The sequence below is a fragment of the Chiloscyllium punctatum genome, chromosome 5, assembly GCF_047496795.1.
Source record: "Chiloscyllium punctatum isolate Juve2018m chromosome 5, sChiPun1.3, whole genome shotgun sequence".
NCBI classification, from domain to species: domain Eukaryota; kingdom Metazoa; phylum Chordata; class Chondrichthyes; order Orectolobiformes; family Hemiscylliidae; genus Chiloscyllium; species Chiloscyllium punctatum.
In genome coordinates this window covers 142852322-142872216 of record NC_092743.1, presented here as the reverse complement: position 1 = coordinate 142872216, position 19895 = coordinate 142852322, and the positions used below count along the sequence as shown (strand labels likewise).

Below are 19895 nucleotides of genomic sequence, written 5' to 3'. Positions count from 1 at the left end.
ATCGACGTTTCGGGCGTAAGCCCTTCATCAGGATTGCTGATGGACGCTGTCTGACCTGCTGTGCTTTTCCAACACCCCACACTTTCAACTCAGATTCCACCTTCTCTGTTTTTGTGGAACAATTCCTTACCTCTGTTGGGAGTCTTGCTACCCCATTGAGATCAGAAAATGAGCCTGGAAAATGTTGACAGGGTTGGGGTGTGCCTGAAATGTGATGAACTAACATGTGGGGCGGTGATGCACTGTGTCACTGCACCAGCCTTTATGATTGCAGTAAGGTAGATCCATATCACTTTCCTATCACCAATTACATCAATATACTCAATTTAGTCCATATTTTGTGACTGGATGATAAAGACTCTTTAAGTGATCATTTTTCACCACTGTACTCGATATCTTTCAGCCTATTGATCACTGCATACAAGATGCCAAAAATGATGTTTTTTTAAAGTTACCTAGTCAGCTGACTCATGGTGTTCATCCCTAGGGGTATCTCTGGTGGAATTACTACTTTTAATGGAATAACATTGGAAATGCACATAATATTTTCATGGGATTCTGCTATCTGATAAAACACTTTCCTCAAGTTGTAGACAGGATTCCCAATTTTTGTAAAATGAAAAAAATAGTTTTTTACACTGGATTGTACTGTGGAAACCTTAGAGGTCAAATTGACACTCCGTAAGGAAGTGTTAGAGGAACATAAGAACAAGAGGAGTTAATTCAGCCCACTGAGCCTGCTCTTTCATTCAGTTCAACATGGTTGACCATTTATATCACTGCCATTTTTCTGTATATCCTTTGATGTGATGGTCCCCCAGGTACAGGTTGTTCTGCTATAACCCATGTTCCTTCAACGCAAATTCCCTGTAATGTGATTGACAAATTAGGGACAATGATTCTAAAGTGCAAACCTTTAAAAGGTGTGTTGGCTGTAACGTGATTACATCACCAACATTTTAAATGCTGTTTCTAAAGCACAATTTTTCCAAAATGTGGGGTTGCATAAGAATGCAACCATCACGTTATAGAAGACCTACGCACATCAAACAATTTCTGTTTTGAATGCTCAATAACTGATCTTCTGCAACCCCCTATGTTAGAGACTCCCAATGGTTCATCACTCTCTGAATGAAGAAATTTCTCCTCATCTCAGTCTGAAATGGCTAACCCTTTTTATTATGAAAGACTATGTCCCCAGGTTCTGGACTTAACAGCAGGGGGAATATAGAAAGATATTATATGTAATTGTGCTGTTAAATTATGCAGCCAGCTTCTTCAAAACCTATCGGGGAGTCTTGACAACGTGGAATTCATGCTGTGAAATCAGGCTGCACAGGAACTTGAATATCAGATTTAGGCTGAGGTACCATGGAAACAGAAATGTCTGGCATCTGTTCTAACAGCTGCTGTTGATACAGTTACCAGATGACCTCATTACGAATGCTTGCCTGAGCTCCAAAGATAGATTAAGTACTTAGTCAAGTAGGCAATTTTGATACAGGAAAACACAAGCTTTATTTTATTGATATCTTTATTACCTTTTAATAGGTTATTGTTCCTTTCAATAGTATCCTTCAGCTTCAAGATTTTGTAACCAAAGATTAAGAGGTGCAAAGTGGGTAACTTTTTGTCATTGACACTATAAATAGTTATGGTCGATTGACACTTCTCTGAAGGTATTAACTGAGCAGCTTTTTCATGCAGATGGTTAAAGCTTCTTTACTTATTGCCAGTTTCATTAACATTTCAAAAATTTTTCACAATTAACAATGGTTCATTGATTCTGCACATTGTGGATATTTGGAAGAGTAAGTAAGGTATATGCATGGGTGTTAGGGAAGGGAGGTGAGGATGAAAAGGGAGAATGAGGAGGGTGATGGAGATACCAGGAGAAGTGAGGGATCATGGGGATATGAGAGCTTGGTAGGCATTTGGAAGCTTTGGGAAAGGGGCACGAAAAGAATGGGGTATGTGGAAGAGGCAAGGAAGATAGGGGCAGTATGGAAAGGAAATAGGAGATGAGGGCAGAATGGCAGGTATGAAGAGCATGAGAGGTGCAAGGAGGTGAGGGCTAGACTGTGATTGACAACAAACAAGAGGTAAATGTAATCACCACAAATGTCTCCAGGTGCAGTTCATTAATTGGATTGATGTCCCAGTAAATTGTTTTTGGTTTTTCAGGCTGCCTTACCATCCATCTGTCTCCATAGTAATGGAGGATAGAGGCCCAACTCTGTCCTGGCCCTATCTCCCCAGGGGTCTTCGACATGGAGACAGCTTGGTGGAGTTGGGAATGCATCACACATTCGAACATAGTTTAAGAAGGGTTTGGCTTATAGGCTGTATTGGTATTTTTTTCTCAATGATAATTAAATCTTTACTTCAGTGTTAATAGTACAATCAGTGACTATGTTACAGATATAGTGGCAGCTTCTAACTGTAGTAACTACACAGAGGCTGGTATTACATCACCAAGTCAGCCTTTGTTTACAGGTAAACAGTCCTTGGCTTCCACACTGCCTCGCTCAGAGTCAGCTCTCAGTGTGTCAACCTCGCTGGCACTCACTTTTTAAATCTGTCAGCCAGGGCTCCCTGATTCGACCAAAATAACAGCCTCAATCAGGGAATTCATATTCTATGAGGTCCACTTAGGTAACCTTGTTACAATCACTCGACTAACGTTATCATTACTGGAACACAGTGAGGTAGGAAAGCGGTACTGATGACATTCCTGAGCCTGGGACCTTTCTGACTGGAATTGACTGTAAAGTTGATACATTGGCTGTGTTTCTCTAGATATTGTTTTCTTGCCTTTTTCTCACTTACGTTTGTCCCAGGTAAAGGAGGTGCCTTTCCACAGACTTCTCAACGATGGTACCAGTGAGCTTTTCACTGATAAGTTTTGGAGAGGTGGCTGTGGACTGGAGAAAGGTAGAATATAGAGCAGCACAGCACAGCACAGGCCCTTGATCATATCATAGATTCCCTACAGTCTGGTAACAGGACCTTCAGCCCAACAAGATCACACTGACCCTCCAAAGGGTAACCCACCCAGACCCATTCCTCTACCGTATTACTCTACATTTACCCCTGACTAATGCACCTAACCTACACATCCCTGAACATTATGGACAATTTAGCATGGCCAATTCACCCTGACCTGCAAATTTGGACGGTGGGAAGAAACCAGAGCACCTAGAGGATACCCACACAGACACGGGGAGAATGTGCAAACTCCACACAGAGGCGGGAATTGAATCTGGGACCTTGGTGCTGTGAGGCAGCAGTGCTAACCACTGAGCCGTGCCAAGGATTGAAGAGGAGTTACACCTGAAAGTATGCTTCCTTCTTCCTCTTGACTAGATATTACACCTTCTGATGTTGCCTGGCTTGCTGTGTACCTCTATTCCTGATGAAGGACTTTTGCCCGAAACGTCGATTTCGAAGCTACTTGGATGCTGCATGAACCGCTGTGCTCTTCCAGCACCACTAATCCAGAATCTGGTTTCCAGCATCTGCAGTCATTGTTTTTACCAATTGCTGTGTACCTCTACCTCTTGTCTGTCTCCCTCAGATTCCAGCATCTGCAGTTTCTTTGTCTCTACTACCACCACTGGCGGTGTACTCCACACACCCACCACTCTCTGTGTAAAGAACTTACCTCTGACACCTCCTTTCTCCAATCACCTTAAACTTATGGCCCCTTGGGATAGACATTTCTGCCATGCATCCTCTCTAAAGTTTCCACAGATTTCCTGTAATGAGACAACCAGAACTGAACACAATATTCCAAGTGTGGTCTAACGAGGGCTCTGTAGAGCTGCAGCATAACCTCATGGCTCTTAAACTGAATCCCCCTGCTAATGAAAGCCAACACATCATACGCTTTCCTAACAACCCTGTCAACCTGGGTGGCAACTTAGAGGGATCTATGGACATGGACCCCAAGATCCCTCTGTTCCTGCACACCGCCAAGAATCCTGCCTTTAACCCTGTAATCTGTATTTAAATTCGACCTTCCAAAGTGAATTACTTCACACTTTTCCAGGTTGAACTCCATCTGCCACTTCTCAGCCCAGTTCTGCATCCTGTCAATGCCCAGTTGCAACTTACAACAGCCCTCTGCACTATCCACAACTCCACCAACCTTCGTGTCATTGGCAAACTTATTAACCCACCCTTCCATATCCTCATCCAAGTCATTTATAAAAATCACAAAGAACAGGTCCCAGAATAGATCCCTGTGGAACACCACTGGTCACCGAGCTCCAGGCTGAATACTTTTCTCAACCACCACCCTTTGTCTTCTATGGGCCAGCCAATTCTGTAACCAGACAGCCAGATCTCCCTATATCCCATGCCTCCTTACATTCTGAATGAACTTATTAAACGCCTTGCTAAAATCCATATACACCACATCCACTGCTCTACCTTCATCAATGTGTTTTGTCACATTCTCAAAGAATTCAATAAGGTTTGTGAGGCATGACCTGCCCCTCACAAAGCCATGCTGACTTTCTCTAATCAAACTGGTTTTTCTTCTCCAACAATTTGCCCGCTCCTGATGTAAGGCTGACTGGTCTGTAATTCCCAGGGTTAGCCCAATGCCCTTGCTTGAACAAGGAAATAACATTTGCCACCCTCCAATCATCTGGCACTACTCCAGTAGACAGTGAAGGCACAAAGAGCATCAACAAAGGCGCAGCAATCTCTTCCCTCGCTTCCTGTAGTAGCCTTGGGTATATCCCATCTGGCCCAGGGGATTTATCTATCCTTACATTTTTCAAAATTTTCAACACATTCACCTTCTTAACATCAACCTGTTCCAGTATATCAGTCTGTTTCATGCTGTCCTCAGATATACTAAGGTCCCTCTCACTAGTGAATACTGAAGCATTCATTAAGGACCACCCCCTACTTCCTCCAATGCTTGGCACCAATTCCCTCCACTATCCCTGATCAGCCTTACCCTCACTCTGGCCATTATCTTGTTCCTCACATAAGTGTAGAATGCCTTAGGGTTTTCCTTAATCCTACCCACTAAAGCTTTTTCACGCACCCTTCTCACTCTCCTAAGTCCATTCTTCAGTTCCTTCCTGGTTACCTTGTAACCCTTTAAATCCCTACCTGATCCTTCCCTCCTCAACCTTAAGTAAGCTTCCTTCTTCCTCTTGAATAGATGTTCCACATCTCTTGTTATCCAAGGTTCCTTTATCCTACCTTCCCTTCCTTGTCTCAGTGGGACAAACCTATCCAACACTCACAGCCAGTGCTCCCTAAACAACCACCACATTTCTGTTGTGCATTTCCCAGAGAACATCTGTTCCCAATTTATGCTCCACAGTTCCTGCCTAATAGCCTTGTGATTCCCCCTCCCCCAATTAAATACTTTCCCATACCGTCTGCTCCTGTTCATCTCCATGACTATAGTAAAGGTCAGGGAGCTGTGTTCACTATCACCAAAATGGCCTCCCACCGAGAGATCTGACACCTGGCATGGTTCGTTGCCAAGATCTAAATCCAATATCCTCCTCTCTAGTTGGCCTATCTACATATTGTGTCAGGAACCCTTCCTGGACTCGCCTGACAAAACTGCTCCATCCAAACGATTTAGATTAGATACAGTGTGGAAACAGGCCCTTCGGCCCAACAAGTCCACACTGACCCACCGAAGTGCAACCCACCCAGACCCATTCCCTACACCTAACACTATGGGCAATTTAGCATGGCTAATTTACCTAACCTGCACATTTTTTGGATTGTGGGAGGAAACTGGAGCAAACTCCACACAGAGAGTCGCCTGAGGTGGGAATTGAACCCAGGTCTCTGGGGCTGTGAGGCAGCAGTGCTAACCACTGTGCCACCATGCCCCACCTGTTGAACAAAGTAGGTTCCAATCAATATTAGGGAAGTTAAAGTCACCCAGGACAATGACCCTATTAATTTCCAAAATCTGCCTCCCAATATGCTCCTCTGTGTGTCTGTTTCTATTGGGGGATCTGTTGAAAACTTGCAGTAAAGTGACTGCTCCTCTCCTGTTTCTGACTTCCACCCATAGTGACTCTTCCCATGCAAGTGAAATAGAATCAATTCACTTTTTTTTAGATTACGGATCATTGGCTTTGATGACCACAGTGAGTGATATTATAGAAGACCCACAGTGAGTGATATTATAGAAGAGTTAGAGTATGGAGTAGAGGATTGAAGTAAAATTCTGAAGAACAGTAAGTGCGGATTCATGGTGGAGAGTTTGTGTCAATTGAAGTTAGTTATTTTCTTTGAAAGTATGACAAAAGAGCTTGTCAAGTCAATGAGTATGTTGAATTTGGGTTTCACTCAGGTCTTTGATCCAGTTCCTCCTGGGAATGATCTATAACTAATATGTGATTGAATGGCTGATAGATGTGATTATATAGAGGTCGTGAACAACCTGGGAACATGTTACATCTGGATTCTCACTGAGGTCTGTTTGTTCAGTGAGCTTCAGAATAATGTGGGGCAAGGAGTCACAATCTCATCGGCTAACTTTACAGGTGATCGAGTTGCTAAAGGTAGTAGTCTCCAAACCTCAAAGTGGATAAGAGCTACAAGAGGATTTGGATATCCCTGGAAATTGGTTACATGAGTATTTAGGTGGCAAATTCAATGTAAATCAAAATCAGAGTCCTTTAGATGGGCATGAAAAACAACCTCCCAGAAGGGATGTAAATGTCTAAAATATACAGGGGGAATGATTGAGATTTGGAGGTCATGATTAACGATAAATTGGAGGCATCACAACAAAACTAGGAGGAATGGAATAAATAAATCAGCCATTTCTACCTGGTAACGGTTAAATGGTGAACTAATTGGTCACTTTCTATGTGATTGATACAAGGACATGTGGAATACTGTGCACAGCTGTGGCAACTGAAATACACAAAAGATGATTGGAAAGATTATAAGGTGATAGATAAGAACAATTTGGAGATGCCGGTGTTGGACTGGGGTGTACAAAGTTAAAGATCACACAACACCAGGTTATAGTCCAACAGGTTTAATTGGAAGCACTAGCTTTCGGAGCACTGCTCTTTCATCAGGTGGTTGTGACATTTACTCAATTTATATCCTTCATGATTTCATAAACCTTTCTAAGATCACCTGAGCTCAGTTGCATCCTGCAATCAGTTTTTAGTGGGTTTTTCATCTTCACTCTCAGACATGCTGAGAGCCCTGACCCCTGAGAGCCCTGAGCCCTGAGCCCTGAGAGCCCTGAGCCCTGGGCCCTGGCCCCTGGGCCTTGGGCCCTGAGCCCTGAGCCCTGAGCTTTGAGCCCTGGGCCCTGAGCCCTGAGCCCTGGGCCCTGGGCCCTGAGCCCTGAGCCCTGAGTCTGGACTCCAATGGGGGCATCTGCTCATGAATGTTTACAGTCTTCGACATATAAAACATGCCGTTAACTTGCCTTGATAGTAATACAGCTAAAAAAAAGTTTAACATGTACTGTCCTCTCTGTTTCTATCTCACACCTTCATTGATTTACTCAATTGCCTGTAACCTTGGTCTTCTTGCGGTGACTCCTGAACTGACCTGACTCACTGACAAAAACCTTGCAATAGTCCCTCCCCTATTGAGCAGAATTGTATGTCATTTCCTAGCAACACTTCAAACTGCGTGGTCCATAAATGCTATCACTCATAGATTGCTGTCTTACTCAGTACAAAGAATGGATGCACATAGAGAATGTCATCATGTATAACATTGTGACAATGCATTAATTATCCAACACAAAGATAGGACATCTGGCTCAAATGATCTATGCAGTTCTTTATAAACCACACCCCTCATTCCTTCCATCTACTCTATCTCAGTCTTTCAATATCTCTTTCCTATCTACAATATAGTTTCCTTTTGAAAGCACCTTCTAAACCATTAACAATAACCATTTCCCGTGTTAATAAGATCCACATTCAAGTGAAGATGTTTCTCCTCACTTTCCAATCTTGTGTTTATTAATGACTCATAATTCTGAATCCTCATCTTCAATTCTCCCACAAGGAAAGTCTCCTCTCCATTGCAGACCCTGTCAAACTCTTTCAGAACTTGGAGGAACACCAATAAATGTCACCAGTAAATGTTTTCTTTCTAAAGAAAAATAAATTCTAAACTTGTCAGTTCTTCTTGTTAGCTGTAACATTTCAGTTCTGTTACTATCCTTGTAAATCTTTCTTTGCATTTTCTTCAGTGGTTTCTGTCCTCTTTATGGAAACCAGACAGTGCACGGTACCCCCAAGTATCATCTGACCGGAGTTCTGTTCAAGTCGAACAGAATTTACTACTTTTCAATTCTCTAACCTTATCAATAAATCATTGCTTTGTTAACATTTCAGCTGCTCTGTGAGCTGTGATTGGCTTTGTTCCCCCGTATTGTTAGACTCCTTTGCTTTTCTACACACTCTGTTCCTTATTTTCAAAGGTTTAGGTGATGTTATTATTTTTGTGACTGAAGTGCATCACCTCAGTTAACTCATCTGTCACTTTGTTACCTCTTGGCAAGTTTTCTAATTCCTTCTTGTAATATACTGTTCATTTTTCCTAAACCCCCAGTTTGGTATCATCTGTAGATTTTGATATTCAGTTAGTTATTTCTTAATTCAAATCATTGATGTAATTACAAGCAGCAGTGATCTCCTATGGAGTACTATTATTACCTAACTCCAATCTGAATAATCTACTTTATATATCTTCACTCTATTTCCTAATTTTTATCCTAATGTGCTATCCATTCAGCGATATGCCCCTGACTCAACGTGTCCTGACCTTTATCATAAATATACCTTGTGCTAACTGAACAAACACCTTTTAAAAATGACTTCTTACTGCAGTCCGACTGACTCCTTTTTATAAACAAGCTCTTTGAAGAATTTAACTTTCTCTAGAATCTTCCTTTAGTCAAGGTTTCAGTACCTCATGTGAAGTGTTAGACGCAGGTACAGTCACAACATTGAAAAGACATTTGGACAGACACATGAGCAGGAAAGCTTTAGAGGGATTTGGGCCAAGTGCAGGAAAATGGGATTCATTTAGTTTAGTTTGGGAAGCCTGGTCACACGACTGAGTTGAATAGAAGAGTCGATTTTAGTGCTGTATGACTCTCTGACTCGATGTGACGTGACTGATGTGCCGACTGGGAGCAAGTGAGGACTGTAGATGTTGGAGATCAGAGTCAAGAGGTTTGGTGCTGGAAAAGCACAGCAGGTCAGGCAGCATCCGAGGAGCAGGAGAGTCAATGTTTCGAGCATAAACTCTTCACCCCAGATCCAACCCTCCAACTCAGCACCACCCTCTTGAACTGTCCTACCTGTCCATCTTCCTTCACATCTATCCACTCCACCCTCCCCTTTGACCTATCACCATCATCCCCTCACCTTCATCTACCTATCGCTTCTCAGTTACCTTCCCACCTCCCCCCCCCCCCCCCTCCCCAAGCTCCATCCATTTCCCAGTTATCTCTCAGCCCCCGAACCCACAAGCCTTATTCCTGATGAAGGGCTGATGGCCAAAACATCGATTCTCCTGCTTCTTGGATTCTGTCTGAGTGGCTGTGTTTTTCCAATGCCATACCTTTTGACTCGGATATGCTGATCGATGTGAATAATGGTCATATCCCCTTAATGCCACAGACCAGCACAAGACCCGAAATGTATGTTACGATCCTGAGGGGGAGGGGGACCTGCTAAATTTACATCATGATGTGGTTGGGGACCAGAAACTTTGTTACATTAAAAATTCACAATTTTAATTCCAGTGACGTAAAAACAGAGTAAAGCGTGTGTCTGAGTATGAGTGTGTGTGTCTGTCTGTGTGTGTGAGTCTGTGTGTGTGTGAGTCTGTGTGTGTGAGTCTGTGTGTGTGTGAGTCTGTGTGTGTGAGTCTGTGTGAGTATGAGTGAGTGTGTGTGAGCGTGTGTGTGTGAGTGCGCGAGTATGACTGTGTGTGTGAGTATGAGTGCGCGTGTATGTGAGTCTGTGTGTGTGTGAGTGAGTGTGAGTGTGTGTGAGTATGTGTGTGTGAGTTTGAGTCAGTGAGTGTGTGTGTGTGTGTGTGAGTGAGTTTGAGTCAGTGAGTGTGTGTGTGTATGTGTGAGTGTGTGTGTGTCTGTATGTGAGTGTATGTGAGTGTGAGCGTGTGTGTGAGTGAGAGTGTGAGTGTGAGTGAATATGTGTGTGAGTGTGTGTGAGTGTGTGAGTATGACTGAGTGTCTGAGTGAGTGTGTGAGAGTGTGTGTGTGCGTGTGTGTGAGTATGACTGCGTGTGTGACTGTGAGTGTGTGTGGGTGAGTGAGTGTGAGTATGACTGCGTGTCTGAGTGAGTGTGTGAGAGTGTGTGTGCGTGTGTGTGTGAGTATGACTGCGAGAGTATGTGTGAGTGTGTGTGAGTGAGTGTGTGTGTGTGAGTGTGAGTGAGTGTGTGAGTGTGAGTATGACTGTGTGTGAGTGTGTGTGTGTGTGAATATGACTGCATGTGTGAGTGAATGAGTGTGTGAGTGTGTGTGAGTATGACTGCGTGAGTGTGTGTGAGTGTGTGTGTGAGTGTGTGTATGATTGCGTGTGTGTGTGCGAGTGTGTGTGTGAGTGTGTGTATGATTGCGTGTGTGTGTGAGCATGTGTGTGTGAGTGCGTGAGTATGACTGTGTGTGTGAGTATGAGTGCGCGTGTATGTGAGTCTGTCTGTGTGAGTCTGTGTGAGTATGTGTGAGTGTGAGTGAGTGTAAGTGAGTGTGTGAGTGTGAGTGAGTGTATGAGTGAGTGTGTGTGTGAGTGTGTGTGTGAGTGAGTGTGAATGAGTGTGTGCAAGTGTGAGTATGACTGCGTGTGTGAGTGAGTGTGAGTGAGTGTGTGTGTGAGTGTGTGAGTATGACTGGATGTGTGAGTGGGTGTGTGTGTGAGTGAATGTGTGTGTGAGTGTGTGTGAGTATGACTGCGTGAGTGTGTGAGTGTGTGTGTGTGCGAATCAGTGTGTGTGTGAGTGAGTGTGTGTGTGAGTGCGTGAGTATGACTGTGTGTGTGAGTATGAGTGCGCGTGTATGTGAGTCTGTCTGTGTGAGTATGTGTGAGTGTGAGTGAGTGTGTGAGTGTGAGTGAGTGTATGAGTGAGTGTGTGTGTGAGTGAGTGTGAATGAGTGTGTGCAAGTGTGAGTATGACTGCGTGTGTGAGTGAGTGTGTGTGTGAGTGTGTGAGTATGACTGGATGTGTGAGTGGGTGTGTGTGTGAGTGAATGTGTGTGTGAGTGTGTGTGAGTATGACTGCGTGAGTGTGTGAGTGTGCGAGTCAGTGTGTGTGTGAGTGAGTGTGTGTGTGAGTGTGTGTGTGTGAGTGTGTGTGTGTGTGTCTGTGTGTGTGTGAGTCTGTGTGAGTATGTGTGAGTGTGAGTGAGTGTGTGAGTGTGTGTGAGAGCGAGTTTGAGTCAGTGAGTGTGTGTGTGAGTGTGAGTGTGTGTATGTGTGTGAGTGTATGTGAGTGCGTGTGTGTGTGAGCATGTGTGTGTGAGTGTGTGTGTGAGTGAGTGTGAGTGAATGTGTGTGTGTGCGTGAGTATGACTGAGTGTGTGTGTGTGTGAGTGAGTGTGTGTGAGTGTGAGTATGACTGCGTGTGTGAGTGAGTGTGTGAGAGTGTGTGTGTGAGTGTGTGAGTATGACTGTGTGTGAGTGTGCGTGTGTGCGTGAGTATGACTGCGTGAGTATGTGTGTGTGTGTATGAGTGTGTGTGTGTGAGTGAGTGTGAGTGAGTGTGTGTGTATGACTGGATGTGTGAGTGGGTGTGTGTGTGAGTGAATGTGTGTGTGAGTGTGTGTGAGTATGACTGCGTGAGTGTGTGAGTGTGTGTGTGTGCGAGTCAGTGTGTGTGTGAGTGAGTGTGTGTGTGAGTGCGTGAGTATGACTGTGTGTGTGAGTATGAGTGCGCGTGTATGTGAGTCTGTCTGTGTGAGTCTGTGTGAGTATGTGTGAGTGTGAGTGAGTGTGTGAGTGTGAGTGAGTGTATGAGTGAGTGTGTGTGTGAGTGTGTGTGTGAGTGAGTGTGAATGAGTGTGTGCAAGTGTGAGTATGACTGCGTGTGTGAGTGAGTGTGAGTGAGTGTGTGTGTGAGTGTGTGAGTATGACTGGATGTGTGAGTGGGTGTGTGTGTGAGTGAATGTGTGTGTGAGTGTGTGTGAGTATGACTGCGTGAGTGTGTGAGTGTGTGTGTGCGAGTCAGTGTGTGTGTGAGTGAGTGTGTGTGTGAGTGTGTGTGTGTGTGTGTGTGTGTGTCTGTGTGTGTGTGAGTCTGTGTGAGTATGTGTGAGTGTGAGTGAGTGTGTGAGTGTGTGTGTGAGCGAGTTTGAGTCAGTGAGTGTGTGTGTGAGTGTGAGTGTGTGTATGTGTGTGAGTGTATGTGAGTGCGTGTGTGTGTGAGCATGTGTGTGTGAGTGTGTGTGTGAGTGAGTGTGAGTGAATGTGTGTGTGTGCGTGAGTATGACTGAGTGTGTGTGTGTGTGAGTGAGTGTGTGTGAGTGTGAGTATGACTGCGTGTGTGAGTGAGTGTGTGAGAGTGTGTGTGTGAGTGTGTGAGTATGACTGTGTGTGAGTGTGCGTGTGTGCGTGAGTATGACTGCGTGAGTATGTGTGTGTGTGTATGAGTGTGTGTGTGTGTGTGTGTGAGTGAATGTGTGTGTGAGTGTGTGTGTAAGTGAGCGTGTGAGTGTGTGAGTGTGAGTATGACTGCATGCGTGAGTGAGTGTGTGTGAGTGAATGTGTGTGTGTGTGTGTGAGTATGACTGCGTGAGTGTGTGTGAGTGTGAGTGCGTGTGTGAGTGTGAGTGAGTGTGTGTGTGTGTGAATATGACTGCATGTGTGAGTGAGTGTGTGTGTGTGAATATGACTGCATGTGTGAGTGAGTGTGTGTGTGAGTGAGTGTGTGTGAATGTGTGTGAGTGTGTGTGAGTGTGTGTGTGAGTGAGTGTATGTGTATGTTTGTGAGTGAGTGTGTGTGTGTGTGTGTGTGTGAGTGTGAGAGTTTGTGTGAGTGTGTGTGAGTTTGAGTCTGTGTGTGTGTGTGAGTGTGAGAGCGTGTGTGTGTGTGAGTGTGAGTGTATGTGTGTGTGTGAGTGTGTGTGTGTGTTTGTGTGAGTGTGAGTGTGAGAGTTTGTGTGTGTGTGTGAGTGTGAGTGTATGTGTGTGTGTGAGTGTGTGTGTGTGTTTGTGTGTGTGTGTGTGAGTGTGAGAGTTTGTGTGTGTGTGTGAGTGTGAGAGCGTGTGTGTGTGTGAGTGTGAGTGTATGTGTGTGTGTGAGTGTGAGAGCGTGTGTGTGTGAGTGTGAGAGCGTGTGTGTGTGTGTGAGTGTGAGTGTGAGAGTGTGCTGATCAGTCTGATACTTGTGCACAGCCCCTACCTGCTCAGCCCATGTGGATGCTGACCCTCACTGTGGTCGGTCCAGGCCAGACACTGGTCACTGGTTGTACCCGAGCTCTCTGCTGCTGCCCTGATCTCCTCTCCTCACGGCTGCCTTTTCCCTCGGGCATGGAGCTAGTGAACGTCAGCAATATAGAGTCACCTTCTCTGACTTTCAGTCGCTCTCTGACAGATCGGCTCACTGTTGAACTGCTGTTCAGTGAGCCGTGAACTGTTTTGAGTGACTTCATATTTCTCAAAGAAAATCCCCAAGCTTTATTCCTGGGCAGGATCAAATGTTATATGCAGTGGAACACCCGATATCCAAAATATTAACAAAGTGTTGTGATATTTTGTGACGTCAGAACAGGTTGTAATAAATGCAGGTGAACATAAACAGAAAAACTAACAACAAGATGCTGTGCAATAGTCACAGAATTCCTGCCGATAGGATTTGCCGAGAGACTCATGTTTTGCTGCTGATTCCCCATCTCACTGACCAGCGAAAGTGAAGCTGTGATTACATTCTCAATCTCAGTGTCCCAATGTTGGTTCCATTTTAGTATTCGCTAAGTACCCAACTTTAACCTTCAGTTTTTGGTTTTTGTTCACACGTTTTAGCCTGATCTGAACCCGATCAGAATTAGAGGTGGTGAATTGTGAAATAGTTTCATATTGTTTTCTCTGATGTGAAGTGAAAGAGATGGAGATTTTTACCTGCAGATTGCAAAGCAAACAAATGGGTAATTTGAAGACGTTTATTTCCAGTACAAAATCAACTTACACTGATGCACAATCTTTCAAGTTAAATTAGATGTTTTCTACACTCTAGAATGGGATACAAGACTGAAACATCACAATTTGATGTCTCAAAATGTGGTCCACTTAGTCACTTTAAAAATGGCTGTGCTACATCATGTATTTGAAACATGTAGCTTTTTAACCATCCTGGGTTGGACTGAAGAGTGTGTTTCCGTGCTGTACTTCTGTATGACTCTATGTATGCTGCTGGACTGTGTACTGATCTTCAAAGTAAATCATCCTTTAGTTTTTCCTTATCATAGATATCCATACAGTGGGGAAACAGGCCATTTGGCCCACTCAGTCTATACTGACCCTTTGAAAAGCATCCCACCCAGACACACTCCCTACCTCTGCATTTCCCACGGCTAACCCACCTAGCCTGTGTACAAGGGGTACTTTAGCATGGCCAACCCACCCTAACCTGCACATCATTTGGACCACAAGAGGAAACCCACACAGTCACTCCAGGCTGGAATTGAACCCAGGACCCTTGTGTTGTGAGGCAGCCATGTTAATCATTGAGCCACCATCGTACCCTGTAGCTGTAACTTCCAGATAGTTAACAGTTTCAAAACCATGTAAGTGAAGTTCAAAACAAATTATGCTTCAATCATCTTTGTGATCTGTATGGTATGGGAGTTTCTCCTGAGAAGGTCCAGGCCAGTGGGCCAGTTCTTGGATGAGGTGCTATCTCGAGAAGGATGCTGCACCATCGGTGCCAGACACCTTCTGGGTTATCTGACCTCAGTCAGGACAGCAATATAAATGTTACATGTGACCTCGGCTCCTCTCAGCACTGAGAAGGAAAATGAGGCAAGCACTGTTTCTGACTGAGAGGCAGGGACTTCCCCCAGATATTGGTGCAGAGCTGTGTCGTGTGTCTGGAGGTAGATTAATGGTGTCTCCCTGGGATTAACCCACTTGCTGAACCTGCTGTATAATCCCATGCCTCCAGAAGGACCATTGAGTGAAGTGTTAGAGAAACCGAGGTATTGACTTTGTAGGGAACTGTGCCATATTAAAGATGGGGAGGAAGAGTGGGAATCAACATTTAAAACACTGAAAATTCTTTACTACATGAACCCAAAATTTAATGGTAAATTTCCCCCAAAAATATTATTTTAAACGGAGTAGAATGTAGACAACTAATTGGAAGTGATCTCTGATGTGACTGAAGAGACTGGTGTTGATCCCTCTCATTTCTGCCCAGTCTGACTGCAGCTGAAATTCCTTCTAATCGCCACGATAATCCCTTGGTAACCATCAGTAATTATTTCCATTTCCAAGTGATTATTCATGGTTCAGTTAAAGGGCACTGCATATATCATTGCTTGATTGGCAGATAAAGGAGAAAGATTTAATGTGCTGTGTTCCAAATGGCTAATACAGAGGCTTCACATTACAATGGGCGACGTACTCTTTGAACTCTTTCTAGTCCTCCCTTCCCTCTCTCCCAACTCCACACCCCCTGCATATCATCAAGCTGGCCATAAATATCTATTCAGAAACTGATGGAGACCTATGTCAGGAAAGGAATTATTTAACTTGTCTTTTTTACCTTGATATGCTGTGATTGCTCGAAGCAATTCACTCTTTTTGAATTTTGGATTTTCAACAATACTAATGTATTGAATTTTCTCCTTCAATTTAATCCTGTCTCACACTCTGCTCTCCTGAAGCCAGTAGCTGTTTTGTCATTTCTCTTTGTATCGCCCTGACGTAGGGAACCTTTCCTTATTTCTTAGGATCCCTTTAAAGGATTTACAGGGCCTATTTTTTCATTCTAATTAGCTCCTTTTTTCGGTGATGCAGTCACATGGTAACATTACCTCCTTCTGTTTGGGTGGGTGTACTTAGGCTTACAGGAACAGAATTAAAAGATGTTATCGATATCCTGAATTATCAACCGAACTAAACTCAGAGCTGCAAGGAAAACACTCCCTTCATTGAGGCCACAGCATTGAAATTACCACAAGGTCTAGCTGACAAAAGACAGAAATTGCTGGAGAAACTCAGCAGGTCTGGCAGTACCTGGGGGGAGAGAAAGCAGTGTTAATGTTTTGGGTCCAGGGACCCTTCTTCAGAAGTGATATAACTTTTTTTTACAAAATAATTGAAACAAACAGAAAGCTCTCCTTTATATGAGACACTTTCTGCCGATTGGTGAGGGCACCTTCATAAACAGTCCGTTCCTACCCCTTTTCCTACCTTTCAGATTTCGGGGGGGAGGGGGAGCGGGGGGTGGGGGGTTGGGGGGAGGGGGGAGCGGGGTGGGGGGGGGGGGATACTGGGCTGTGAATCCAGAGACCCAGGTTACATTCCAGGCACATGGGCTTGAAACCTGGCACTCCAATAAAAATCGGGAATGAAGAGTACGATGACCATGAATCCACTGTCAAGGGGGAGAAACCTCACCCAGTTCACTCAGGAAGGAATCGGCCCTCCTTACCTGGTCTGACCTAGATGTGACTCCAGACCCAGAGCGATGTGGCTGACCCTAACTGCCCTCTGGGTAATTAGGGATGGGCAATAAATGCTGGCCTGGTCAGTGACACCCTCCCCTTGTGAGTGAATCTTTAAAAAAAAGCTCAGATTGAAATATAATGAATGGATAGAGGATAGGGCTCACGGTCCCAGCAGACGGACAAATAATCCCCTCTGCAAATGAGAGATGATGTGATCGTTTCAAGGAGCTCACCATCTCAGGAAACCTACAGGTTATTCCCCTGGTTACAGACTGTTCCTCTGGTTACAGGTTATTCCTCTGGTTACAGGTTATTTCCCTGGTTACAGACTGTTCCACTGGTTACAGGCTGTTCCCCTGGTTACAGGGTATTCCCCTGGTTACAGGCTGTTCCTCTGGTTACAGGCTATTTCCCCGTTTACAGACTGTTTCCCTGGGTATAGGCTGTTCCCCTGGTTACAAGCTGTGTCTCTGGTTACGGTCTGTTCCCCTGGTTACAAGCTGTTGCCCTGGTTACAGGTGGTTTCCCTGGTTACAGGCTGTTCCCCTGGTTATACACTGTTTCTCTGGTTACAGGCTGTTCCCCTGGTTACAGGCTGCTCCTCTAGGTACAGGCTTTTTACCTAGTTACAGGCTGTTCCTCTGGTTACATGCTGTTTCCCTGATTACAAGCTGTTCCTCTGGTTACAGTCTGCTTCACTGTTTACAGGCTGTTTCCCTGGTTACAGGCTGTTCCTCTAGTTACAGGCTATTTCCCTGTTTACAGGCTGTTTCCCTGGGTACAGGCTGTTCCCCTGGTTACGGGCTGTTCCTCTGGTTACAGGCTGTTTCCCTGGTTACAGGTTATTCCCCTGGTTACAGGTTGTTCCTCTAGTGACAGGCTGTTCCTCTGGTTACAGGCTATTTCCCTGTTTGCAGGCTGTTTCCCTGGCTATGGATTGTACCCCTGGTTACAAGCTGTGTCTCTGGTTACTGGCTTTTTCCCTGGTTACAGGCTGTTCCCCTGGTTACACGCTGTTCCTCTGGTTAAAGGCTGTTCCCCTGGTTACAGGTTGTTCCTCTGTTTACAGGCTGTTTCCCTGGTTACAGGAAGTTTCCCTGGTAACAGGCTGTTCCCCTGGTTACAGGCTGTTTCCCTGGTTACAGGCTATTTCCCTGGTTACAGGCTGTTCCCCTGGTTACATACTGTTCCTCTGGTTAAAGGCTGTTCCCCTGGTTACAGGTTGTTCCTCTGGTTACAGGCTGTTTCCCTGGTAACAGGCTATTCCCCTGGTTACACGCTGTTTACCTGATTACAAGCTATTCCTCTGGTTACAGGCTGTTCCCCTGGTTACAGGCTGTTTACCTAGTTATAGGCTGTTCCTCTGGTTACACGCTATGTCTCAGCTTATGGGCTGTTTCTCTGGTTACAGGCTGTTTCCTCTGGTTGCAGGTTGTTTCCCTGGTTACAGGCTGTTTCCCTGGTTATAGGCAGTTTCCCTGGTTACAGGCTGTTCCCCTGGTTACACGCTATTTCCCTGATTACAAGCTGTTCCTCTGGTTACAGGTTATTCCCCTGGTTACAGTCTGTTCCCCTGGTTACAGGTTATTCCCCTGGTTACAGACTGTTCCTCTAGTTACAGGCTGTTTCCCTGGGTACAGGCTGTTCCCCTGGTTATGGGCTGTTTCCCTGGTTACAAGCTGTGTCACTGGTTATGGGCTATTTCCCTGGTTACAAGCTGTGTCTCTGGTTACGGGCTATTTCCCTGTTTACAGGCTGTTTCCCTGGGTACAGGCTGTTTCCCTGGTTACAAGCTGTGTCTCTGGTTACGGGCTATTTCCCTGTTTACAGGCTGTTTCCCTGGGTACAGGCTGTTTCCCTGGTTACAAGCTGTGTCTCTGGTTACGGGCTATTTCCCTGTTTACAGGCTGTTTCCCTGGGTACAGGCTGTTTCCCTGGTTACAAGCTGTGTCTCTGGTTACGGGCTATTTCCCTGTTTACAGGCTGTTTCCCTGGGTACAGGCTGTTTCCCTGGTTACAAGCTGTGTCTCTGGTTACGGGCTATTTCCCTGGGTACAGGCTGTTTCCCTGGTTATGGGCTGTTCCCCAGGTTACAGGCAGTTTCCCTGGTTACAGGCTGTTCCTCTAGTTACACGCTGTTTCCCTGATTACAAGCTGTTCCTCTGGTTACAGGCTGTTCCCCTGGTTATATGCTGTTTCTCTGGCTACAGGCTATTCTTCTGGTTACAGGCTGTTCTCCAGGTCACAGGCTGCTCCTCTGGTTACAGGCTGTTTCTCTGGTTACAGGCTGTGTCTCAGCTTACGGGCTGTTTCCCTGGTTACAGGCTGATTCCCTGGTTACAGGCTGTGTCTCAGCTTATGGGCTGTTTCCCTGGTTACAGGCTATTTCTCTGATTACAGGCTGTTTCTCTGGTTACAGGCCGGTCCTCTGGTTACAGACTGCTCCTCTGGTTTCAGGCTGTGTCTCTGGTTACAGGCTGTTTCTCTGATTACAGGCTGTTTTTCTAGGTACAGGCCGGTCCTCTGGTTACAGGCTGTTTCCCTGGTTTCAGGCTGTTTCCCTGGTTACAGGCTGTTCCTCTGCTGTGTCTGTTGCTGATAAACTCACTGAGAAATCCGTCAAGAACAAGGATTGAGGAGGACCGGCCTGAGAGTGCAGGAGCTCCCTTTCCTCACACTGTCTCTCCCCAGGGGGCTGGTCCTTTTCACCGATTGGTTCGGCTGGAAGTGCGGTGTCTGGGGGATGTGCACCCATGTCATCTCAGCATTTCAGTGTTCCAGTTGTAAGAGGAGAAGAAAATGAAAGGCTTAAATTAATAAAGCTGTTTTTTCAAGTTGCAAAGTCATTGACAGCCAATGAAGTAGCTTTGCCATGTAGTCACTGTGAGGGTGACTGTGAGGGTGACTGTGAGAGTGACTGTGAGAGTGACTGTGAGGGTGACTGTGAGGGTGACTGTGAGAGTGACTGTGAGAGTGACTGTGAGGGTGACTGTGAGAGTGACTGTGAGAGTGACTGTGAGGGTGACTGTGAGGGTGACTGTGAGAGTGACTGTGAGGGTGACTGTGAGAGTGACTGTGAGAGTGACTGTGAGGGTGACGGTGAGGGTGACTGTGAGAGTGACTGTGAGAGTGACTGTGAGGGTGACGGTGAGGGTGACTGTGAGGGTGACGGTGAGGGTGACGGTGAGGGTGACGGTGAGGGTGACGGTGAGGGTGACTG

At 45.3% G+C, this 19895-nt stretch overlaps 1 protein-coding gene across 4 annotated transcripts in view; it reads left to right on the top strand.

The window, feature by feature from the left end:
* The window catches only part of LOC140477513 (clavesin-1-like), a 121399-nt gene that overhangs the window by 77546 nt on the left and 23958 nt on the right, over positions 1 to 19895 (top strand). Inside the window, exon 6 of one of the 4 annotated variants that reach the window (XM_072571576.1) lies at positions 3367 to 3443. The exons of the other annotated variants lie outside the window; for them this stretch is intronic. Within the exon in view, the coding sequence (XP_072427677.1) occupies positions 3367 to 3382 (16 nt within the window). The 3' untranslated portion in view covers positions 3383 to 3443. Of the gene's footprint in view, positions 1 to 3366; positions 3444 to 19895 lie in introns of those variants that run through there. 4 annotated transcript variants of the gene reach the window in all.